Source organism: Oryzias latipes, chromosome 17 (assembly GCF_002234675.1).
Source record: "Oryzias latipes chromosome 17, ASM223467v1".
Lineage (NCBI taxonomy): Eukaryota > Metazoa > Chordata > Actinopteri > Beloniformes > Adrianichthyidae > Oryzias > Oryzias latipes.
The window spans coordinates 652,874-679,296 of NC_019875.2; the positions used below are offsets into that span (position 1 = coordinate 652,874).

The 26,423-nt window shown below is 41.4% G+C and overlaps 1 protein-coding gene across 13 annotated transcripts in view; it reads left to right on the forward strand.

The window, feature by feature from the left end:
• Positions 1–26,423, forward strand: part of pard3 (par-3 family cell polarity regulator) — a 340,861-nt gene that overhangs the window by 161,710 nt on the left and 152,728 nt on the right. For 8 of the 13 annotated variants that reach the window (XM_011485964.3, XM_020711397.2, XM_011485962.3 and 5 more), the window contains exons 6-12: positions 2,483–2,571; positions 5,144–5,227; positions 9,867–9,992; positions 12,344–12,747; positions 17,877–18,016; positions 19,028–19,156; positions 22,609–22,644. In XM_011485964.3, coding sequence (XP_011484266.1) covers positions 2,483–2,571; positions 5,144–5,227; positions 9,867–9,992; positions 12,344–12,747; positions 17,877–18,016; positions 19,028–19,156; positions 22,609–22,644 — 1,008 coding nt within the window. The remainder of the gene's footprint in view (positions 1–2,482; positions 2,572–5,143; positions 5,228–9,866; positions 9,993–12,343; positions 12,748–17,876; positions 18,017–19,027; positions 19,157–22,608; positions 22,645–26,423) is intronic. The other 5 variants (XM_011485958.3, XM_011485959.3, XM_011485965.3 and 2 more) reach the window with 3 other exon arrangements.

The window sequence follows — 26,423 nt, forward strand, 5'->3', positions numbered from 1 at the left end:
TCGTCAAACCTAGCCGCCTGTCTACCTCACCACCGTTAACCCTCTTTATAGGCATGAAATATTAATATTGGTATGTATCTGCTTTACATCAAACGTCAGGTCTGTTAATTCTGTTTACCTTTTTGTCACTTTTTCAACTTTTATCTGGCAAAATTTTACCAAGAATAAATCGAGGCAAAAAAATACTAAAAGTATAATAATTAAAATTTTATTTTTTATTGTTGGATCTGAAAAAATGAGACACTTATGAGTGACTCCAATGCTTTAAAGTTCCACTCAATCATCTTTTGATCTATTTTCAAAGCACTCCCAGTGGTCTTTTAATTATTATCATTCAATTTTTAGCCAAAATCAAAAAGCCGGGTCATTTACATAGTTTCTGCAAAGCAGCAGGAGGGCATCAGAAATTCATGTCTGAGTAGATGGTGGGATTGTTGGCAGAGAGTGATCCTGCCTCCCTTTCCCATCATCCATCTCTTTAGACTCAAACCAGCTTACACCACCTTAAACCCCCAACCTAGCATTACTGGTGCAACAGAAATATTGAAGCAATATTGAAACTATCCAGCGAAACAGTTTTGAGCCAGATACCAGCTCAGATGGGGAAAATGAAGACGTACATGGATCTATTTGTCTGCAAGTGGATGGATCATAATCGAATGCAGCACGGAGCTCGTGGCGTGCCGGTATAGGTCCTACATCACTACTACAAGGTTTTTGAAACGTGAAATGTAATTTTTAGCTTGATTTGCTTTATATTTGTCCTCCATCATCAGAAAAATCCCACAAGAGCATATTAAAACACCAAAGAAACACAATTTTCATCAGAGGGGGTATTTAAAATGCTCACTGTTGTCGGGCATTGACAAAAGTTGCAACACTGCTGCAGTTTTGCATACGTGCCACTAGACGGCAGTACGTCAAACGGATCATCTTTATCTTACAAAAGTGCTGTAAACCTTGTCCTTTTATTTTTACACCAGTTGCAGCTTTTTTGACTTGCATCAGATTTTTTCTATGGAAGTCATAATGAAGCTATTTTATGTTTATGATTTTAGCTCCATTTTTGTCTCAGCTAACAGCTCCGTAAACGTCGCTGATACAAACCTTAGTCTTTGTAGCTCACCCCCCCAGATGATAGAACTGTCGGTGTGCAGCCGGCATCTTCAGGGATGCCGTGAACCGGAATGAATGATATGCGATGCGCCTGCCTGTGACGTCTCATGAATGCATATCTCATTTGGTTTTCTCGAGAAGATGACTCAACCTTTCTAGTGCCGCTCCTCCGTGAGTATTGGATAGTATGAGAAGTGTTTTGTTTACTCTGTGTTATCAGTCATTCTGAAGACTTTAATTTGTTGTTTTTGTCACATTTTTAAGACTTTATATGAAAGTGTAAGTCAGGGAAAAGCTGAAGAAGTTTGACACATTTATGTCATTTTGCCCATTTTAAGGGAGTCGGATTTGCCAGCGCTTTGGGCCAGCAGAGTTGGTCTTTACTTAAGCAAGCAGCAGCCAAAAGTCCTTGCACACACCTGCTCACACTTGTGCTGTGTCCTGTAGCGGCATGTCCTCCAGGCAACCCAGGTGTCATGGCAACCACACGGCAGCCACGGAAACGACAGGCTCATTTTCATACTGATGAGGCCAGTAGCTGAGCGTCTGGACGGTTTGTCTTTCCTCTCTGGTGCCCCCCCCTTGCAATTTTAATGATCTTTCTTAACTCCTCTTCCTTGTTGTGTGAACAAGTCATGACTGTCGCCTTCTCAGTCGAAGAACACTGGCTGTGAAAAACATGTCATTTTGAAAATACAATTTGGAGGGCATGTATTTTTATAGCTGTGGAAGGCCTCCTCCAGTCTTCTCCTCAAGACTTCGCCAGGTTTGCGTCTCAGCGTGGTTCTTGTTTTGATTCTGATCTGTCCTGGAGTTTAAAGACTTAAGCATGCTAACAAGAGGCTTAGAATGCAAGCAGGAAGGGAAATCTGGGGAATGCGATGGAAGAAAAATGTTGTTTCTAGCTCCACATCCCCGATCCCTCAAATCTGTTTGTAAAACCCTTTTGCAGGATGATTGCTGTGCAACACGTGGGCTGTCAAAAGCTCTAAGCTGATTGGACAGCATCCAGCACCTAGGCTAATATGGGCGCACAGTATGGACGACAGAAATGTCAAAAAGCCCCACACTTTTCACTTGTTTTCTTTGTTTACTGTGGATAATCTAGTTGCAACCACTTTTTGGGCAAGTAGAGCTGGAGAATATGCTATGTCAACATGCAGCAAAGGCTGTGTGTTAGTTTGAGGCAAACTGCTGAGGCTGCCGCTTTCCAGCACAGATTTGTACATCATAGCGACCATGCCACATGTTTCCACGACTTTTTTGTGGAAACTTTGGCATGATAGCTTTTAATGTGTTGCAGCAGATGGTGATCAACATAAGTGTTATTGTGTTTCACCTTCTCCTCCTTTTTTTTTTTATCCAGGAGGAGACAAGAGAGGAGGGAAATGGGAGGATCGAGCCGGTGGGCCGGGCAGACTCCTGCATGGAACACACTCCCTTCAGGTCTTTGGAGTAAGTCTCCTATCATTTCTGCCATTTCCATCAGGTCTACCTTTTTTCATATTTTTTTGTTTATTTTATTGTAGCACTAATGTACGGTGGCCCTAAGGTGCAAATCACATCAAATCAATGCAAAGAACTTTTGAATATCACAACTATAAAAGCAAAACAAATAATTTATTTAAATTTAAAAAAACAACAGAAAATAATAAAATTCTTGAAATCAAAACAAAATTCCAGATAGTACTTAAATTTAAAAAAAAAAAATGGAAAACAAAAGTAATTTCTTATTATCAAAAATAAATGTTAGGAGACCCTGTAACATACACTTGACAGGTGTTGCACTGGGGTTGCTGGGAGATTGAGTGAGGTTAGAACTCTGGAGATGGTTCCCACTGGTGACCAGAGGGAGAGACGGAGCTCTGACTCCTGACGGTGTACCAGACAAGCAAGAGTTGGATTCAAAACACAGGCTATGTCTGAATTCCCATCCTAACAACTAAAAAACTATATAGGACGGGACTTTCTAGTGCCCTAGATTAGAGCAATTAAAAGCAATTCGGACACCATGCTCACTACTATTTTAAAGGGGAAATATGACATCACCAATTGCAAAAAGTAAAATTCTAATCAATAGGAGCCTTTTACCAAGACTCCTATCTCACTAGCATGATTAAAACTTTCTCTAAAACCTCAACTATATAACTCGTTTCATGTTTTCTGCACAGTAGTTCATCATCATTCCACTAGGGGCAATAGAAAAGCTTTTCCGGGGCATTTCAAATTGGCTGCTTCCATGAAATCTGAAAAAAAAATTTGGCGGGCACATTTTTTTAATTTAAATTTCTAAACTGGGTAAATAAGGTTCATTTTACTTACCTAATCACAAATTGATACTATCTATAACTCATAAAACATTATATTGCAAGATCTTTGGATTTCATCAAGGATGAAAATTGAGGTTTTTTTGTAATTACATTTTGGTGTGAACATTTGTTTGTAATTCTGAAATGTGATGTTTTTATTATTTCTTTTGCTTTTATAATCTATAATGTGTTTTTGCATTGAGGGATTTGTTGATGTGATTTGCAAAACCGTACTAATTCCTTTGAATTCTGCTTCTTATACTCCTAATGACAATTCATGAAAACAAGAGCTTCTCCCCACTTTCAATTTAAACAAACACATTCAAAATCAGCAGAAGAAACACATTTCCTGGCCTCTTTCTACTCATAGCAATCAATTTCCAGGTTCATCCAGGAGCTTCTTTGGTTTGTTTTAGGAATTCTCATTTTAAACCCGCCTCTGATTTACATAATGATCTTTTGTGGGAGCAAAAGCGATCCTGCTCTCACCATCAGAGCTCTCCCACGCACCAAGCAGCCCAGCTCCCTTTATTAAAACCTCTTTTTGTCTTGTGTTTTTGCTCTGTTGCATGCTTCCAGTTTAATATGCAGGTATTGTATTATTGTTGCTGTGATTTCATAGAGGCTCCTTCTGCCTCTTGTTGTTGACACGAGCCCCCCCCTGCCCCCGAGTTAATCAAAGTCCCTAGTTCCGAACTAAGAATGGAGATGTTGCGTCCAGTGAAGTATGGCAGTGTGAACACGGCAGAAAAAGGGAGGGACTGGTTTTCCACCTTTAGAGGGTCAAAGGACATTTTCTATCCTCTCAGACAAACTTTCAAACTAAATTGCTGCTTAGCATGTTCTCTGCTGAGCAGATTTTCCTCCATTGTTTCCAGCTGTTTGCACCTTAAGTCAGTTTCCTTTTTCTACAAAAAAAAGGTTCTGCCAACCTTTGATCACTTGCTTGCTGCTTTGTGGCGGATCACATCAACACATGTCACTCATGTCAGAGAAATGATAATTGAGATGCTCAGGCAGATCTGCAGGTAGCAGATGCAGTGGGGGCCAACTCATGATTTGATCCGACATCCTGTCAGGAAGTTGTCTTCACTTCTCTTTCAGCAGAGGAAGGACATTTCTGTCTGTGAAAACGTAATTGTTCCCCATGATAAATCAAACTCTGTTTTTGCCCGCGTTTTTCAAATTAAGGGTTTGTTCATAAAGCTGCAGTAGAAAATCATGTGCATTAGTCTGTGATTCTCCTTGATTTGACGGAAACTCTGAGGTAGGGAGGCCATGCAGCCTGCATTTAAATACAAAATACGCTGGAATTTTAGCTTTAAAGAGATTTAAAAAGGGAAAACATGTCTTAAATCCATTGTTAAGTTTGAAAAAGACCATATATTTATGTTTGCTTTTCTTTGTTGTTTTATGTTCCTAAAGTTTCAATTTTCAACATTCTTAATTATTTTTAACTATGATCTTTGTTTTTGTTTAAGATTTGTTGTTTTTTTGTTCTTTATAATTTATATCCTTTATTAATTTTCTTGAAAAGTGGGTTTGGTTTTGAGTTTTTCTTTGTTTTGTACTTTTTGTCATCACATTATTTCTTCCTTCACTCCCCTCATTTCCTGTTTTTGTTCTGCCCTCTTGGTGCCCCCCCCCCCCCACTTTTCTTTCTACCTTCTCCCCTCTGTTCATCCCCTTCATCTCTGCCTCATCCACCCGTCTCCCAGAGACATTGTCCAAGTGGTGGAGGTTTCTAACGACGGCGGGCCCCTGGGAATCCATGTGGTGCCGTTCAGTGGCAGGGACCGCAGGTAAAACCCAGCCGCCCCCACTGAAGGGAGGGGGGGTCCAAGATTGTCTGTGTCCTAAAAACCTACTTTAGATTTCCGAAGGGATAGTTTTGTCAACTAAAAAGAGTTTTAATGAATAAAAAAACTTTGGTTTAATTGAACTCATGTTAACGATGAATCCCAGTTTTAACTCTTGACTCCAACACTAAATATGAAGGGGGGTGTCAGTGAAAGCGTAAAAAAGGGGGAGGAGCTACACTCATTTCAAATAAAAGGATGAAACAAGTGACAACAAATGTGCAACACCAATAAATATCAACATTTTACGAAGATTATTCATGAATGCACTATATTCTGAGGATGAACATAGATGATTTATAAAAATAAACTTACCATATTTTTCTGAGTATAAGGCTACGTTCACACTGCAGGCTGAAACGACCCAATTCCGAATTTTTTGCCCCTAAGCGGCCCAGTTCCGATCTTTTCATGACAGTCTGAATGACACAGATCCGATCTTTTCAAATGCGACCCAGGCCCCGTGGGTTTGCCGGCCTGATTCCGAATTGTAGCCGATCTTTTCAATTGCGACCGCCGTCTGACCGGCCAGGCGACTTGATTCCGAACTGTACGTCATCGACACGCAACAAACGTCATCATTTTGCGTTGAAGTAGGCGGGAACGAGAACGTAAACATCAACCATGGTGGACGATGCTGCTGAGATCAGTCAGTAGAAGGGAAGGGAGGTCACTGATTGGATTAATATTTGGGCTGATCGCTCTTTTCAGGCCAAACTCCAGGGCTCTGATCGCAACTGGGCGGTTTTTGAAAAAAATTCCAGATAAATGGCAGAGCGTGGTGTTGAACCTTTACAGCTATAACTTTTTTTTCTTTCTCCCCTTTGACCGTGCTCAGAAGCGCGGGGGACCCAGGCAATCCCCCTCCTCCTCCCTGTTCTGATCCTTAGATTCTCCAGAACGGGTTAATAAAGAGTCCATAGCATTTATTTTGGGGGAAACCTTCTTTTATTACCGTCCTCCGTAACACACAACATGAATGCGCGCCCACACTGCCCCCCCCTATTCTCTATCGCGGCACGCGCTTGCACACACGCGGGCGCGCGGCCCCAGCACATACACATTTCCATTCCACAACAGTGGGTACAGACGATCCCGACTCCAATGCCTTCTTAAAATGAGAAGATTGTAATTGTGCTGCTCCTTTGTGAAAATACATTTAATATTACAAAAAGAGCTCCGCTTTTGACAACACTGTTGTTGACATCCATTGTTAACGTTGGCTCCGCAAACGAGTGACGTCGTTCACCGTTGAGTATTCTTCTGGCTTCTGCGCATGCGGGTCTCGTTTGGGTCGTGTCACGGTCACACTGGAGATCACAAAAGTTCGGATTTACTTGGAAATGTGAACGGTCTAGCAAACAATTCGGATTTTTTCAAAAAATCCGAATTGAGCATTAAGCCCTGCAGTGTGAACGTAGCCTAAGTCACTTTTTTGGTAAAGTTTGTCTGACGTCTGACTTATACTCAAGTGCCACTAAAACAAAAAAGGCCTTGTGTTTGTTATTTTCACAGCGATTTAAAGTAATATTACGATTGTAATTGGATTCTAAGTGTGTGCTTTATGCTATGGTTACCTGAAATCATGTTTGTGTGTCGCGCTAACATACTAGACACTTAATTAAAATGTTCCATTAAGCTAAATACGGTTACTGTAGCGATGGGTGCGTCTATTCAGTCTTATTATTGTTATCTATTCTATTCATTTTTTTACCTTTTGAGATGATTTGTACGTTTTTCTTCTTGTATTTTGATTAATTAAATTTATCCCAAAAGTGCGACTTATGTAAAGTATTTTTCTTCTTTATTATACATTTTATGGCATCTGCGATTTATACTCCGACTTAGAGTCCGAAAAATGAGGTACATAGGTTTCTTTTAAATGACGAATCATTCAAATTCAATGCATTGTGGTCTATATTTCCAATCCATCGAGCATCGATGAACAATAGAATTTGCAGAGACGTCTGGGAAGACGTCTTGACGTTCTTGGCCACCGGATTTTGGAAGTGTAGATTCAAATCCCCCCAAAAATGGTGAATGCCCGAAATAGTGCACTAAGCAGTAAGTATTGGGGTGATACGGACACAACCACACTCCTGTTAGCCATCCCGTTTTAAGATGTACAACTTTGAATTCTAAACAGAGGCACCTTATTTAAAAAAATCTTTATACAAATTAATAAAAAAAAATTCTGTTGTTTTCTTAACCACTTTCTTAAAACTGTGTCTCAAAGTATTTTGTTTTAAACTTGTCTTTGGGTCATGGAAAACAATTTGAGCAAAGAAGGTCATTTTTTTCACTTTATTACTGTTCTTTCAGTTACTCTGGACATTAATCAGATTGTGTGCAGAAAAGAACATAGAATGGCTGGAAAGTTGTTAGGTTTTGCTGGTGTGAAACTCAGAAGTGCACATCTCCAGAAACAAAAGGACACTTTGATTATTGTACGTTTCCTTTAGTTTATTGGGGAAAAAAAGAAATCAAACTGCATTGAAAATGAGTCAAACATAAGCTCTTTAGAGAACACAGAGTGCTGTCACTTCAGACCACTTTAAAGTTTTGTCCCTTTTCAGCAATAGATTAGAAATGCATCTGATAAATGATCCACAGATCAGTGGGAACTGAGATTTTTGAATGTGAAGCAGCACATACACAGGGACTTGACCCCCCCCCCCCCCCCCCCCCCCATGCAAATCCACACAGTTGTAGAAATGTGGAGCAGTTTGCTGGTTCACAGTAATTACTCCAGCTTGTTTGGGTTTTAAGGTGGCCATGTTTCTCTGCTGCTGTAACATCAGTGTCATGTTACCGCTCAGAGAATGCAGTGAGCGGGACGTGTAACATACACAGATCAATGAGAGCCCACATGGAAGTAAAGCAGTCGTCACTACAGCCCCACCCTGCATCTGGCTAAGACTCACGGTAGATTCAGAGGTAAATCTTTCACATAAAGCCTTTACTGCAAAACAAGCCCCTTAGAAATACGTCAAGAATGCATAACCCATTTGGCAGTTTTCTTTAAATCTGCCAATCGGGTAAGAAAAATTGTCTCACCAATTCTTATTATTTTAAGAAATTCTTTCTAATTTCTAAAAAAAAGGTCAAGTTTTCTTGACCTTTTTTTTTTTTTGCAGTTGAAAAACTTTCCCGATGAGATATTTTTTCTTGCAAGAATGTTTTTAGCATTTTTACAGTGTTTATGGCACAAGATTGTCCTCAAAGTCCAAAAGCAACATCAGAAACTCACACACTCACACTTTCCTTTATTAGGGGAAACATCCGTAAATCACATTCTTCTCACTTCCTTTCCAATCAGCTGAATTGTGTCAAAACTTTTTCTCATCTGGAACTTTATCCTCTGCTGGAATCACATTCCTGCTCAAATGGATTCGCTCACAAGCAGCTCCCATAAATTCTGTCTGTAGTTTCTTTGCCCCGCCCTTCCTGACCATTGATTTGAAGAGATTTTTAGTCATGTGGTTTTGTTTGCAAGCTTTGGTTCGAATCAGGAAAAGCTGCTTGACGGCAGTCTGAACACAGACCAAACCCAAGGTTCAGGACTCAGTCCGGAACAAACAATTTTCCCAGTCTGAACACACCCTTAGTTATCTTGACGTGGTTAGCATGCCTTGTCTTGTAGTGCCACTTGATGTTGAACCCCTTGAAAACTGCCAGTCTCTTGGGATATTAGGAAAATACAGACGTTTGGTATTTCACTAAAAATTCCCCAATTTCCAGCTGTCCTGAAAGTGTCACTGTCACTATTCATTTTTCTAATTTACCGTCTGTGTTTCAGAAGTTAACTCAAAATGAACTAGAAAGATTCATGCAACAGCGTTGTCAAATATTTCAAAATAACTTCTAATGTAATTCAGCCAATTACAATCAATAAATGCACAGTTTTGAGAAAGTGCTGGGGGCAGCATATTAATGATTTTTATGAAAGAAGCTTGCAGGCCGGTGGAGGTTTTAATGCGGGGCAATTTGGTCCACAGGCCACAGTAGCTGTAAAAAGTACGGACAGAATGAAAAACCCTGAAAGAAGACTGGGTCAGGTTCCTGCTTCCATCCTCAGATTCAGTCAGTTGAGGGTCCTCTGGAGCTGTGAGGAGCAGCAGGTCATTGAAGTGGTTGAAGCTCAGTGTGGCTTCCCTCAAACTCCAGTTTCTGTCTCCACTGATTGTCCTTTTTTGTGTGTTGTCAGAACAGAGACCAGGTCTGTGAAGCATCAACCCTCAGCAGTGGCGTTTCTGAATTAGTTGATTTGCTGTGAATAGATGACTCCCCCGCGCAGTCTCTATAGCCCCCTGATGGGTTGTGACCCCTCTCTTGCTCTCAAAAGCCTCATCGACAGAGGGATGAAGCAGATGACATGGCCGCGCGGCGTACAGGGTGATGAGGCACAGGCAGCAGTTAGACTTAGGTGTCCTCATTTTTGAACAGCCATGCCACTATGGAAACGAGACTTCAGAGAAAAAAGGAAAATAAGTTACCGTTTGGTGGAACAAATGCAGCAAGTGTTAGAAGTGTCAGAAACTGTTGGGTTGCACCTTCTTGACATGAACCTCTGAACTTTCAGGACTCTTGGCTTGTTGGTCAAGCGTCTGGAGAAGGGAGGGAAGGCGGAACAGCAGGGCCTGTTCCAAGAGAACGACTGCATCGTCCGTATCAATAACGGAGACCTGCGAAACATCAGATTCGAACAGTAAGAGCTCACAGGAGCCGGTCGAGAGCTTATTGTTGGCTTTCTCCTTCCTCTCAAATGTACTCCTTTCACTTCTAACCTATCCCCTAATGCTGGTTTCTTTAACCCATCTGGCTCTGCATCTGTGCGGAGGTAACCTTTAGCTTTCCTGCAGTCTTCTCACTCCTCCTCCCAGTGTTTAAGTAGCGCCTTTCCTGGACTCCTGTTCCAGCAGCTTCCTGTTTCTCCTTCTGTCATCTGCATCCTCCTAACAATCACAGTTTTGCTTGTGTCCCTCGCTTTTATTCTCCGTCTAATCCGCCCACACAGCTTCAAGACTCTGCCAGCTGCACGCCAGCCTTGATGCTGTTTAGTAAAACAATGAGTTGAAACTGTGTACCTGCATGTCCTCAAACAGCAAAAGATCCTGCAGTGATTGCGTGTGTTAGGATGATTTAGAGAAACCACCCTCTTGGCTGTTTCAAGAGCACAATAATGATGCATTTTTAGAAGCAAGTTTACAGGGAAACGCAGGTCTTTAACACCGTGTTTGGCAGACAAATGAAATAAAAATCAGCCATAAGTGAAAGTTTCTGTCAGAGCGAAAAAAAGGTTGTTTCGATCTTTGCTACATTTGTAGTTCTATGTAAATTACATAGTTTAAAGTAGGATATCTGCAGCATGAATGTGTGTATCACACTGATCCAACAGGCTTCAAATGCTGGTAGAAAATGAGAAAATCACATCATAGTTTAGCCAAAGCAAAAGCATCACTCAGAAAATCAACAAGGCTGTTGGGAAAACATCAGAGAAAATAGTCTTCTCTTTGTTTGGTCATTACAGTAAAGTGAAAGTATCTGTAGTGACGCTTCACTGAGTGTGCTGTCATCCAAACCGATGTTTTGATCTTAGAACAGCTGATTTGTTAAATAAAGAACCATAAAACCCGTCTTGTTTGATCATCTCCTGAATCCAGTTTTATCCTTATCTGTAAAAGACAAATGGGAAATGGTATATTCTGATACAGTGCCTTTCTGCCTTGATGAAGGTCCAATGTGCTTCACTGTGATCCATACACACACATTCACACTAATGCAGGGCACAAACCTGTAACCACCTGAACCAATGTCAGCACATGGACAGGCAAGGCAGGAGTCGCACTCGCAACCTTTTGATCAGAGATTGACGGCTGTACTTCTGAACCACAGCCACCCATATATGAGGTCATTTAATGTTTTGGAGGAGGCACTAGAGCAGTGTTTTTCAGCCTTTGATACACTTTTGATACAAGGTACAGTTTTTCCTTGACAGGAATCCAGCAGCACAGCAGCAACCAAAAATGTAAAAAATAGTCTGTATTGATATAACGAGCGCTCTCATGATTGATGAGCATGTTTTCTGTAGAAACATCAGACTGACTTGGAACGATCACTGCTTACAGATGTCGCCTGTTTTCAACATGGCGGCGTCTGTCTATCGAAAAGATGGTGACCGAATTACCTTCACTTTGTTGGAGGCAGAAGTAAGCCATTTTCTATGGTCATGTCATACTCACTCGGTCCAGTTCTCATACACAGTTAAGGGTTTTATGTCATCCAACATAGAATTTCGTAGGTTCGGGAAAACTTTTTAATGTAATTTCGCCTACTTTCTGTGCCCTACTAGTGCATGTTTTTAGCCTTAGTGTAACTGTAATTCTTAGCTCTAACACTAGGTGGAGCTTTCGTTATAATTTCAACAGCTTCTGCTTAAACAAGATTGATTACAGTCAAGTGAAAGTTTGGACTCCCACACCCCTCCATACACGTGGTGACTCGGACCATCAGAGCAACTGTTGATCTTATCAAATGGTATTTTTACGGGGGGGGCTTTACAACATCCTGTCTGGCTCTGGATGGAGCCTGAAATTGCAAAGACGCCGTGACGAGACTGTCCTCCTTGAGGAGTTCTGGGAAATTTAGGAAAGGAGGGGAAAAGCATTCTGGGGCCCCCCACCATTTTCTCCCAAACTGTGGTTCAGCTGTCGTAGTGAGGTGTGAAGAAAGAGCACTTTTCTGAACAGGTGCTGTTAAAAGGCTGTGCTTTTAGAGAACGCTGACACTCAACATAAGTTTCCACTCACACCTTTTGTGCAGCAGCTCACTTTGAAAGAGGATTTCAGGCGGAAGAGGTCTCCTTTATCTGCAGCAGAATAAGGGGATTATGTGATGGAGCTGCTTTCAGAGCCACTCACATTTTCCACGAGTATTAATTAACAAGCTCAGGTGGGCGAAGACGGACGTCTAGTAGGCGGAGGCAAAGACAATTATGAACAATATTAATTGGATGTAAGGCTGTAATCAGTCTAATAATTGTTTTTTCTTTCCATCCAGAGCCCAGAATATGTTCCGTCAAGCCATGCGCTCTCCTGTGATCATGTTCCACGTGGTGCCGTCCTCCATGAAGGTCCATTATGAGCAGATCTCCCACGCCGAGAGGAATCCTTCCTTCTCCTCTGGCCGCTATAGCCCCAACTTCACAGCGGGGGGCACAGGCTTGAATGCCGACCAGCAGAAGATGTCCCGCCATGGCTCCCAGTCTCACCCACACGCCCACCCTCACGCACACCTTCACCCAGAAGCCGCTGACACTTACCCCCCCCTGACACACCCTGCTGTCACTGCGGCGAAGCCTCCCACGGGACAGACGCACTCGCCACAAAAGGGGCTAAACTCCACCCTGACGTCAGGATACACAAAGAAAGTTGGGAGAAGACTCAACATCCAGCTGAAGAAAGGTAAGATGGATTCTGAGGAACTCTCAAGAAAATATTATATTGTCCTTCATTTTCAACTCCCACTCTGAACTTGTGATTTATTGTAAAAGCACCAGTGGGATTTAAATTATGATTATGCTGTTTTAGCCAATATCAAACAATCTGCAACGTTTTCTGGGACATAGTTTCTGCAGAGCAGCAGGAGTTCATTAGAGATTCACCCTACTTCCTGTCACCCATCTGTTTATGTGCTCACCCGCTAGCTAACAGCCTCTCACATCCCCAACCTAACATTATCAGTGCAATAATAGTAATCAATATCAGAGCCATCTGGCCATACAGTTTGAGCCTGATGCCAGCTCAGGTGTGGAAAACAGAGATGGATCTATTCGTTTACAAGTGGATACATTGGAATGGAGTGGAGCAGGGAGCTTGGGACCCACCAAGGGCATTTTCCTCATAACAAATACAATCTTTTTCAAACTCATTTTTTTGTCTGGTCCTAATTCACAATGATCTCAATAAAGCAAAACTCAGAAATGCAATTTTGATCCTAATTTTCTTTATATATTTCCTCGATCATCGGAAAAATGCCACAAGAACATGTTCAAATACAATTTTCATCGGATCGGGTCTTTTCATGAATGAGGTTTTTTTTGGTTGAAAGATCATGTTTAAAAAAGACTATAACGGTTTACCCTTTCCTGTTTACTGAATGCATCACCTCCAGTTTTTTCTTAAAAATAATTTACAAAAAGGCAGCATCCAAGAAGAAATGTAGCCGAAGTCTGACTGACAGTTGGCTGAAGCTGTGTGAACCTCTGCCAGCAGGATTCCAGGTGTCGCTGCCAGGTCTGAGGGGCCAGGGAGCTTGTTGCTAAGCAGCCGCTGGTCTCTGTGTGCTGTCAAATGCCACAGGATAGAGTCTGCACCATATGCCTGTTGAAGTGTTCACTTCCCTCTGTCCTTCCCTCTGTGAGTGGATTCAGCATCAAAACGCCCAGCTGCTCCTCGCATCCTGACTCACCGCCGTGGTTACAAAGCCCAGAGAACTGTTGTGAGAACACTCAGACATGTTCTCTTTTCTCATTTCACCTTACGATTGTTGCAGTTGAAGCAAACACTTGCAGGGATTATTAAAAATCCCGGAAAAGCAGCTCTGTCTTCTCAGGCTTTGTTCTGCGACCTAAACCCACGGCTTTGGGTGCAGATTAAACTCCGCTGTTGTTTTTGCTCTTGAATTCGATGCTTTTCTCGCAAATCCCATCGACTTTTGAAACCAATCAGAGAATTTTCTTGGGTGCAGGAAATTGCCTAGGTGAGTCTTAATCAGGCTAATGGGAGCTTTAAAGATCCTCCTACTTATTTAAAGGCAGGAACTGTGGACACATTTACTGGTGAGAGTAATAACGCACCTCCACCGCCTGTGGGAAGTTGATTGTCTCATCAATGTGGGGGATTAGGTGGAGGACGTAAAACAGAAAGTGTCTAGCTCTTTATTTCTTTATTTTTGCATCAGTACAGTCAAACAGGCGGGAAGGATTAAGGCCAGTTCAGATACAGCAAAGGGGGCTTTTTAAAAAGAATTCTTAAAGTAACATTTCTGTCAACTTTATACACATTTGAGAATAATTCTAATTGGCCCCAAATTCTCATAATTGCACTTTGTGCAGCAACAGCCTGCAGAAACTTTGTATTGTGAAGTGAAATTCAGTTCTGGTCTTTCATTCACTTCCAGCAGCCTGCAGGTGAGGTGAAACTGACTGCAATTGTTGCAGAGTTTGAATCCAAAATGATGCAGTTCTACTCACATTACATTTTCCTTTGATTATTCGCTATTTTGACAAAAAAGGAGGATTTTTGCAGGAATTTTTTCAGAGAATGGAAAGTCTGGAAATAGGAGGAATGGCCAAACTGGAAATGTTGCTAAGTAGTCAAGAACTGTAGGTTGTGTGCAGGTGAAAAATGTACAAACCTGTACAGGGCACATGAAATATGAAGATTGTTGACTGTTTGGCAAAATATGTTTATGCACATTTATTTCTATGGGCTTGCTGCGAATGACGGGTTGTAGCAAACTCTTAAAAAACATGCACAAGTAAGTGAGAGTGAGAGTAAGTAAGAGCCCCCCTTTGAGGGCCAGCATGCGCAGCTTACTAATGAATGTGGTGTAAAGGGCACCGTACAACAGCATCCCCCACATGTCATGAGTCTGTGCCACTTACATTATGCTTACACATAGACTTAAAACTCGCACATCAATGGGACGTTCCATTTTCTTGACCCTAAAATGAAGCCTCTCCTCTCTACGAGCCTCCACAGTCCCGGACAACCCAACAACCCACAGCACTCGTACAAGTCAACCACTGTAGGTGTGCATGTGACTAAGACTTTAGAAATACATTTAAAACATAAAAAAGAACAAAAATCAGGATATGCAGTCATTGTAATGATGTCAAACTATAATGGTGAACAATTTCCTGTAGTTAGGGCAGGATTCATAGTCATAAAATACTAAATACTTCCCATTTTCACAAACAATAATGAAACATGGCAAACTTTGTAAACCCTACATTTACACCCAAAAAATAAGTTAATAAAACTGAATGTTTGAAAAAACCTAAGATAAAAAAATTGATTTTTAGGTAAGTTGAGTTTATTTGTGTCGCACATTTTGTGTAAAAAAGATAATTAAAAAAAATTGCTTCACATAAAAACAATAAAATAAACATTCAACTAATCAAATGCAGGGTGCCTAAAAGATAAAATATGGTCCCCATATTTTATTTTATTTATTTATTTATTTATTTTTTTAACTTGTCCTGTCCATCAGCTGGGCAGACAGATGAGAGCTTGTGTTGGGCATATTTTATTTTAACAACAGGGGTTATGAATCATCAGACAAACCAAAGGTATGTCTGAATAAACCCCTTTTGTAATCGAGGCCAAACTTTATTCATTTTAATTATATTTAAAGATTTATTGTGTAGGACCGGACGGAAAAGGAAAGGAGGGAAGAAGAGAGAGGGATGTTAGAGAGGGGGGGTAGAAGGGTGATTATGGGGGGGGGGGGGGGGGGTAAAACCATGAAGCAGCATTAAGCAACAAGTTGCTGGATGTTTATCAATACGGTCAGGTTCAGATGTAATACAAATCTAGAAGGGGCGGGGCCTGTCCACACACACACTCAAATGTTATAAACACAACTGTTGGCTGCAAAATGTCCACATGTCAACATGTACACAAAACAGATAGTGTTCACACACGCATACTTATGCTTTTAAACCAACTAGGGTGAAATATTTCATTTAATCAAACAAACTATTAGTGCAAAGGTGAGCTAACACCTGTCCTCAGGTGAGTGTTTATGTTCTTCTAAAATGGATGGTGGAATGTGAAATAAGGAGGGAGAGTGCCCAGCCATCCCCACACCAAGACCCCCGCCGCACCAGGTGCGGAAGCCAGAACCCCCCAACGCCACTCGCAGTAAGCAGAGAACAACCGCCCTCCGGGTGACCACATCCGCCACCCAGGCCAGGGCCAACAGGACCGCCCGAGACCCCCAGAGCCAGAGAGCAGGGAGGCATGGGGGGACAGAGAGCGCAGCCCCGGCCCAACCAGGAGAGCAGCCCCGCCGACGCGCCAGGAGGGCCCAGCGCCGGGCCCCACCCGAGAAGAGTGCCCGCAGCCCCAGACGACCACCTCATCACCACCCAGGAGGTCTGGGCATCTTCCCGCCCTACCCCAGGTACGAGTCAGGACCCCACGTTCCGGGCTCCAGGCAGCCACCCACTCGGCCCATGGTGGGTCCAGGAAGGAGCAAGGCAGGGGCCAGCCGCCCCCACCCAGGAGGAGGGCACACAGGAGAAGAGGGGGTCAACAAGAAGTGTTGTAAACATGGCCCGACCAGGCTCACCCACAGTTGGAAATTTGGCGAGGCCCACCACTCAGGGACAAGGACCAGAACCCACACCACAGGGAGTCGGACACCCCCCAGTTCAGGTGTGATGCGATCCCCGGCTCTTGGCCTTGCCAGAGAGCTCAGGGATCCCTCCCCCTGCGTGGAGAGAGCGCTTCTGGGCCCAGGAAACCAGCACCCAGGGGACACGGCCGCCGTTGCCAAGGGCCCAGTTCCCCCTACCAGGGATGGGGTAGGGGACAGATGGTCCAAGGTCCCACTTTCCTTGCGAAATGCGTGTGTGTGTGTTTGTGAGGGTGTGTGTGTGCATGTATGTGTGTATATGTTGGAATGTATATTTGGAGGAGTAAAGGGTGTGTGTACTTAGGGGGTGCAGTTAAAATTGATGGGTAGGGCACTGAGGGGACATCTCCTGATTACTCACAGTGATGTCCCATCACCCTCCCAACCAACGGGCCCTAACCCTAACCCCATAAATATTTGTCCCCATATTTTAATGCTCCTTTACATGTATGTCATCTAAAAATCCATATTTTTATTAATTCACCACATGTGTTCCTTTTTTATTAGATTTATTGGATTTCTTACTTACACTATATACGTCCTTGTATTTGTAGAATCCTCTATAATCCCAGAACGCATAGAAAATTGTGTGTAATGTTCGGCAAACCCTACAAATGGAAGCTTCTCCGCCTTGTTTCATGGTGAAGTGCAACCCTCTCTGTCTTTTTTATCCCCGTCATCAGTAAAACACTCTGCACTAATGAAATGTAGGTTATTGTGGCATAAGTTCCTAGTTGAAGGAGCTCTGTGAAGTCAGGTCAAGGACAAAAAAATCCTTTTTTCCTTCAGTATTGGAGATCAGTATGTTTGTTTTCTCAAATTAATGTCAGTCTTTTCAATGGTGGAATGGTGAAAAGTATTTTGACCTCAGCTCAAATGCTTTAAAAAATTTTTTTTAAATAAACATAAAAAAATTTGTATTTAAAACTCATTGTAAACTGTTAACAGGTGATATATTCTTGTCTTATCAGACATTCCTCGCTGTGAGCCTTACATCTCCTCTCACATTGACCTACATAATTGCCTTTACTTACATCAGATCCCTGGGAACAGTTCCAGCCAAATATGAATGGATTCTCAGTGGCTTATTGCGGTTTAGAGCTGCTTGTCTTTACGTCCAAATAAAATCAAATCCTGCGCTTAAAATCCGTTCTGTGTCTCCTCACAGGCCCTGAGGGACTGGGCTTCAGTATAACGTCAAGAGATGTTCCCATCGGGGGCTCGGCACCCATCTACGTGAAGAACATTCTGCCGCGGGGAGCCGCCATCCAAGATGGCCGCTTAAAGGCAGGAGACAGGCTGCTGGAGGTGAGAAAATGAGCCAGCGGTGGTTTCTCCCACATCAGTCCAGAGGGAGCAGGTTATGCTTCACATGTGGTGGAAACCTTTGGTTTAGGATGAACAACACACCAGGCCTGCCAAAAACATGTTAATCATCTTTTCTGCTGAAATTAAAGCCAATTCATTTCAGGTAGCTGTTCTGATGTGATGAAGAAAAATGTCCTGAAATCAAAAAGCTTTGGGAGTTTCATCATTCACGTTCTGCAGAATATTTACATGAAAAATTGTTCTCTTAAAACCATTTTTCATCTTGGAAAACTTTGATTTTGTTCTGAAGGTAAAAACTCATTGTCCAAGTAATTAGCTTAAAAAATAAACACATTTATTAAAAAATAAAAGTTTAAACTGTATGCACTTTGTTTTGCTGCACAACATCTCCCACAACTTCCATGTTTAGCATGGAATTAGAACAACAGAAAAAAAAAAAAATTTGTGCATTTTTTTATGGGAGCTTTAAATAAAAAAAAAACACTTCCTCTTTGAAAAAGACAGTTCTTTATCGTGATAGCTTCAATTAAAAAAAGTGCTCCATGTTTGAAGAAGCTTTAAAAACAAAAGCACTTTATTATAATAGTTTTTATTCCAAAATTGTATTTTTGTTTGAAGCAGCTTTGAAAAACAAAGCACTTTAAATTGATGGCTTTAACTCGAAAAGCACTTCCTGTTTGAAGCAACTTTAAAAAACAATTGGCGTTTCAGTAATTGTGGTTTCACGTATTCGCAGATGTTTCTTAGTCACATGACTCCTCCGCTTCATCACACAAGCTTAGATAACTCCAGATGCTTGTATGAGACATTTGCGTCTGAGGAAGGTGCTGCGGGGATTTCTGAGGAAGGGGGGCGGAGATGAGGAGCTCGATGGCCCATCAGGCTCCAAGAGCTGGTTCCACTGGTTCCTGAATTGCTATTACTGAAGTTTTTACCCCTACATCACTCTCACCCTACGGTCGTTTCACCATTTGTTCATGTTTTGCTCAGGTGAACGGAGTGGATCTGAATGGGCGGACTCAGGAAGAGGTGGTGGCATTACTCAGGGCCACACCCATGGGTGGAGCTGTGGGATTGCTGGTTCTACGCCAAGAGGATGCCTTCCTCCCCCGGGAAGTGGTATGTTTGTCGGCCTCCCCTCGTCGTTCTTCCATTGTAACTCACTCAGCATCCTGACTCCAGACTCACTCAAATGCTTGCGTATCGGCTGTGTGTCACAAGTGCTGTTAATCCCCACTCTGAGCATGCAGATTGAAAGTCTGACTCTGTCAGAAGACATCTGTGGAGCTCAGTCTTTTTCCTCTCACTCCATCTTCATTCATTCTTTATCTGCCCCCCTCCCATCCTCCCTCTGTGAGGCAACGTTTCCCTGCCTCCTCACCGGGTCTGTTTTACCTTCTAGCTGTCTGGATGGATTGATGGATGTGAGTTGAACAGACAGATGCGGGGCAGGTAGCAGCCAGAAAGGGAAAAGAAACACTCTTGAATACCAATCAGGGACCCCCTACCCCCACATTGCATCATTCACACAGGGACACAAATTGGATATAGCTGCTGTCACAAAGTCTGGGCAGTTGCCACTCAAGACATCTATGCTAGTGGATGCTAATTTAGTCGCTGCATTTGGTGTCTGCTTTCTGTCCTCGGGGTCATGATTTTGCATGTCTTTTGGGATTCAAATGGAACACTCTGCAAGATTAAGAAGCTCATCGTAACGGGCACCAGAAGCACTTTTGTTTCCTTACATGAAAGAAGAGGAAACGGTGGAGGCTGTTGGCACGTTTGAAATCATGCCGGTCTTTACTCCACAGCAGCACTCAATGATTCTCTGCTATCTGCTCAGGTCCACTAGCTGGATTTACCTTATTGAGTACTAACGTGATTTACAGCAGCCAGCAGCACTAAACCCCGCCCCCTTCCTGTCATGACAATGGTTCTTCCCTGTCCAGTCATGAGGCGTCAGAGACACAAACATAAATTTGGCACCAAATAGCTGAATTTGAATTTGAATGGAATGTTTTTGTCATCAAGGAGAAGCAGGGCGTTTTCTCAGACTGACTTTGTTGTTCGATGATGAGATGGTTTATGACTCAAGACACAAGAACAAAAGAAATCTTGATTTTACACAAAGTTATTCCAACAAAACCTGTTTGATACTATAAAAGGACAAGCCCACCATCAGAGGGACCATATGTTTGACTTTAAAAAGGAATTAAACATGTCCATATTTTTAATGCTTTGGACCTGACGCAGGCAAATACAATAAAATTGTAGCAGCTGTTAGATTACTGCTACAGGAACACAATATCATTTTATTATAGATATTAAGCTATGTGGTTATTTGGTTATTCCATCATATTAGATATTTTTGCAATTTGTAAAAAAGAAAATGTCATTCAATTTTCATCATTTGATATAATTTGATATTTTCTGTTGCATGCAAATAACCTCTTTCATATTCAAGCTGTTTTTTTATTTTGTTTTGTTTTTTTCCAAAGTGAATTAAGCTTTTAGTTAAAAAATCTGATAAAATTACATAAGCCGGTTTAGCTCGTGCTGGTTTGTGGCGCCTTCCGTCTGTGAAACCAGGGTTCGACTCCGGGCTGCTCCCTGTTCCCTTCTCTACCCCTGTGCCGGTTCCAAGCCCGGTTTGAGAAGGTTGCGTCAGGAAGGGCATCCGGCGTAAAACATTGCCAAATTTACCATGCGACTCGTTCGCTGTGGCGACCCCTGATGGGAGAAGCCGAAAGAGGAAGAAGAAATATCAATAAAATAATAAAACATATTAATATTTTGGTAAAATTTGTTACATCATTTATTAAAGTCCAACTCCAATCATCTTTTGATCTATTTTCCAAATGGTCCCGGTGGTATTTTAATCATAGTTATGCCGTTTTTAGCCCAAATCCAAAAACGTGTTGTTTATAGGACCTAGTTTCTGCAGTAGTTCTTGCCTGGGAGTTGTGGGTTGGACTGTTAGTGCAAAACGTCCCCTTTCTCGTTCTCCTTCTCCATCAGCCATCTGTGGACACGCTCTCCCACTAACTTACATCCCCTCAAACACCCAATGTGACCTGAAAAGCAGTATTGCAGTTATCTAGCTGTACAGTCAGTGTGGTGGAGTAGGAGGGTGTGGCCCAGCCAGCATCTTTCTTAGTCACAAATACCATCTTTTTCGAATGACTTTTTTTCCTTTGCTCCTGATTAACCACAATTTGAACAAAGAAATAATCGAAATGGAATTTTAAGATACATTTTTCTTTATGTATATATCCTTTATCATAAGAAAAATGCAACAAGAACCAAGCAAGAAAACAAGACAAAAACACAATTTTGGCGCTAATAAAAGTAGGGATGGGTGATATATCGATTGCTACTATTGGTATTGGCCGATATTTGCATAATTTGAGTTTATTGCTATTGATACTTACAAATCTACTGATAATGTTTTGACTGTTTTCAGATACGCTTTATTTTTGAAATGTATATTTGTTCCTAATAGTTTCTTGGCACTGGGAAGCTTATGTTTATAGTCATAGCCAGCAATTGACTGTTTTCAGGTATTTTTTTATTTTTTATGTGGATAGATGTTGTTTCTCATAGATCCCTGGCAATTGGAAAGCTTATTGTTTTACAGTTACAGTATGTCCAATACTTATGAATGGTATTACTGTCTTCACGTATATTTTCAAAGTTTAAAGTAATACTTTTTCCTTTGAGATCTATTGTTCTATGTTGAAAAGTTCAAATACGATGTGATAGCACAACAAAAGAAAAGTTGTGCATTTCTAATGAAGGAACAAAGAAAAAAGAAACTGTGTTAGTCTAGACACTTAAATACCGGGATCGGCAAATATTGGCAATCGCCTATAATTGCAGAGAAAATATCTGTAATCGGTATTGGCCTGAAAAAATGATTTACCATGCCTAAAAAAAGGTCATTCATTCATTCATTGGGCTGCACGGTGGCGCAGTGGTTAGCGCTCTTGCTTCACAGCAAGAAGGCCCCCGGTTCAAGTTCCGGCTGGTGGACATGAAAAACAACATCAATGGGGGACCTTTCTGTGTGGAGTTTGCATGTTCTCCCCGTGCATGCGTGGGTTTTCTCCGGGATCTCCGGCTTCCTCCCACCGTCCAAAAACATGCTACATAGGTTGATTGGAAACTCTAAATTGTCCATAGGTGTGAGTGTGAGAGTGAATGGATGTGTGATTGAGGATATTCTATCCTGTGACAGACTGGCGACCAGTCCAGGTTATCCCTTGCCTACGCCCAAGTGGCCGGGATAGGCTCCGGCAACCCCGTGACCCCGAAAGGGAATAAACGGTTAAGAAGATGAATGAATAAAAAAAGGTCAAATTCTGACAAAAAAAAAACAGAACTGTCCAAACTGGATCTGTCCATTTACCAGCTTACAATCATCATTTAGAGTCCTGCATGTCCATTTGTTCATCACATTGCTTCATGTCATCAATTTTCTCATCCTGAGTGACATAATTGTATAGTTTTTAGTTTTTATTTTTACTATTTCTGACAGCTGTTGGTTCTTTTGTTCCCCCTTCATCCTCTAGAGTGCTGAGCCCCAGATCCAACACTCCAATGATTTGGTAAGACTACACCCCAACACTTGCCTGCAACTAAAACCTCTTCCAGAAAGCAGGGCTGCGTCTAACTACCCTACTTTTTGGTTTATTTAGCTTTTTTTTTTTTTGTTGCTATAACAAACCATATAACCCAGCTGAAATAACAGAAAGTTGTGGTTAATGGAAAAGTCCAAGCTCAAGTAGCTCAAAGTGCAAGTCATTAGTGCTGCATGTGAGTCAGGAACGCTAACTTTCCTTTCCTAACAAATCTCAACTTCTTAAATGATCAGTGTGGAAGCGTACATCACCACTCTCTGCAGAGCTGCATGTGTCACAGAATCACATGGGATTCTGCTCGCACAGAAAATGTCATCAGTCTTCCCTTCCTGCTGCAGACTCATGTGTGGTGAATAACAAATAGTTCATTTGGACAAATTCTGCTCCAACTGAAGCACTTGTTATCCACGATGACGCCTGTGTCAGCGTCAGTGGTTGCAGGCTCTCAGACATGATCTGAGCGTTCCTCATCACACATTACCCTGGACGCTTCTCCATTCAGTTGCCTGTTAAAAGCTCTTTTTTTTATTACAGTTATTAAAAAGCTTTTAGGAACTCCATAACTTTCCCTTTAAATATCAAACCTGAGTTGTAATTTAACAACAGTAAATTTCTCCTCCTCACATTTGGCTGTACCTTCTTGTTAGATCTGGATGAATGCGTGTAATTGGTTACGTTCTAGGTGGTACATTAGCCGTGTAATTGGCCAGTTAATTTGACTGGCAGTTGTGTCTGCCAGCTGTGCGAACGATTGTCGTCTTACAGAAACGTTATGGCGGGATGTTGATGGTTATGGCAAAGGCAGCTGCCACATTTCAGTGGCATGTTTGGACAAGATGACATATTTGTGTCTGCATGAGCATTTAAGGAAGTACAGTAAAGCTGCAGCTTCCTCTGTTCGCACACCATTACCACATTTTCAGTGTGTTTGTTTCCATGATCTGACAGTAAATTCAGTTAAGATGTTTCCTGTTATGTTTTGTCCAACGTCAGTACTTCCATGTTTTTAAACAGTCAGTTCTGAATTGCGTCTAATTTTATGTCTAATATGCTTAAGGCAGTGCTTCTCAATTATTTTTTGCCAGGCCCCCCCTAGGAAAAGAAAATGTTTCGCGCCCCCCCTGACCCCCCCCCCATAACCCCCCCCCACACACACACACACAGACACACTCGCGCGGTGACAATACATCAGGTCAGTATCTATAAAATTTGTATACCTAAAATTGTATCTTTTAACACTAACAAAAGAAAAAAGCAAAATAAATCCACTTTCAACAAATATTAACTTTATTTAGCCACAGAAACCCTGTTCTAGTCTAAAACAGAAAAGAAGCTGAAAGTACCTGAAATAAAAAAAATCTGTCATTCCTTATTTAAACTAGAAACATTTTGACCAACTGAACCATTTGATGCTGAAAAAAATAATTCAATCAATAAATAATATTAAATCTAAATTGATCTGAAACATTAACACAGCAGCACCAATATATTTAACGTTTTTAGTCTGAAGAAATAGGTAAAAACGTGCTGATTTTTTTTTTCTAAATGACGGATTGTTTATTTCTGATCTCATAAAAGTGCAGCTGTTTTCCTGCATTACCTGCTGTCTTTCTGTCTGTCTGACACCAACTAAACCACAGGCAGACAAAGAAAACATGGATGGAAAATAAAGACACGTCATCAAAATGTCTACAATAGTTCATAAAGAATGACATTGTTAGCATGAGCTTAGGAATCTAAGGGCAGCGGTGATCTTGGGCAACAGGCAGCGGTAGCAGTGGTCCGCGTGCCCCGATTCCCCTGGCAGACAGGGCCCACACCACCCCTCCCCTTTCGTTCTCACTCGCGCAGCCGCGGACAGACAGAACAGACAATAGGAACCGAATAGTGGACCAGATTATTTTCCAAGCACTGAGCCGCTGTCACCGCTGCCCCCACGTTAAATTTGCGCACCGGACAAACCTGTGCCTAAAACCGCCACCACCGCGCGCCCCCCCTGGCATCGCTTCGTGCCCCCCCCTGGGGGCGCGCCCCACTATTTGAGAAGCACTGGCTTAAGGTAAAGTCTCACAATGATGGTGAAGAATTGGAATCATTAATCAAATAACAATTGTTATTTGTGTTTGCTTTTTTTTTTAGCAAGATCAACATTTTCTTTCATGTTTTATTGTAAAGGAGATTTTTGCTGCAAAATCTAAATTATATGGGACCAAAGTGAAAAACAAAAATGTCATAAACAGACGTATGGCTGGATTAACCTCAGTAATAGCAAATATTTAAATATATTGCATCAACTAATATTAGTATTTCACATGGCCGTATAGGAATACTGTTCCTTTTTTTTCTTTGTTGATTACATTTAACATCATTTTAATGTAATCTCAATCAGATCTACTTCTGGACTTTGATTTATCAAAACCTTTTGGAATAAGTTTATTTCAAGTAATCAAAACAAAAATAAGACAAACAATCAAGGAAATACATATTTATACATAAATATATCAAACCTATTAAGCTATTTAGCAATGGCTTATCACACATCCACATCTATATGTAAATGATGTCATTAATCTTAATCATAAGTTAAACATATTTGCACTTATACATACTGTGCATGACCCATTGAATCTATTAATACAATTTATTTATACAATCCCGCTCCTTTATGCCTATGTTTATGATTGATCACTTAAATGGGACCATAAGTCTATATTCAAGATTCAAGATTCACACACAGTATTTGCGGCGAAATACACAGTTGAGACGAGATGTTTGTCCTCACCAGTATGAAAGAAAAGAATGAAATAGAATAAAAGCAAAATAAAATAGCAATCAACTAGAATATTTAGGCTTTTCAGAGGTTTGGATCCTTTTTCAGGTACTCTTAAGACCACAAACAGACAGACAACCTTCCTCTGTACCTAAGGACCGCTGGTTCCACCAAATATTTCAAGTTTTCCAGGTCAAAGCAACCCCAGACCAGCACACTACCACCACCATGTTTGACTGCAGTTGAAGCAAAGTCACCTGGTTTTAGCTGTGAATATATGAAATTAAATACAAATATAATACCAATAAAAGTCCTTTAACACAAAAAAACAAAAATCACTTTGCAAAAAATAAAAACCTATTAAAAATAGGTAAAAATGTATTTTTATTTTGAACCGCCCTGGAGCTTTGAATATGTTGCACACTGTAATAAAAAGCAATATGTCAGTAGAAAACAAAATTTCCAAGATTGTGCATTACATAAAACTTAACTGTACTAATAGCCAATATGTGGCTAATATGGCCACATGGACACGAGCCAGTTAGATTAAACAAATGCACTGCAGCATCTCTTTCTCTCCATTTTGTCTTTCCCCATCCCTTTCCTTCCTGCCGTCCAAACAGCAGACCTAGGAGAGGATCTTTTCTCTTATCCTTTTCCCGTAACGCCAACCACCATAATGGATCCAGCTCCTTTCTGATGTTTATCAGCTGTCTGGCACCTCATGTTAAACATCTCTGCCAATAATAACAGCAACACAGTAGTGGTCAGGCTCAGTCTGTAACAGCTTTGATGGACCTCAGTCTCTTGAGGAGAAGCTTAGATTTTAAGTGCTAAGGCAGAGGTTGATTTATTATTATTCTTTTCAGAAAACTTTGAATTATGTTTACGGTTTGGTTTCAGTTATTAAGAGTCCAGAGTTTTATTAGCATTAATGTAAATCATCAAGAGGCTAATAATTGTCAGAGTTGAGGAG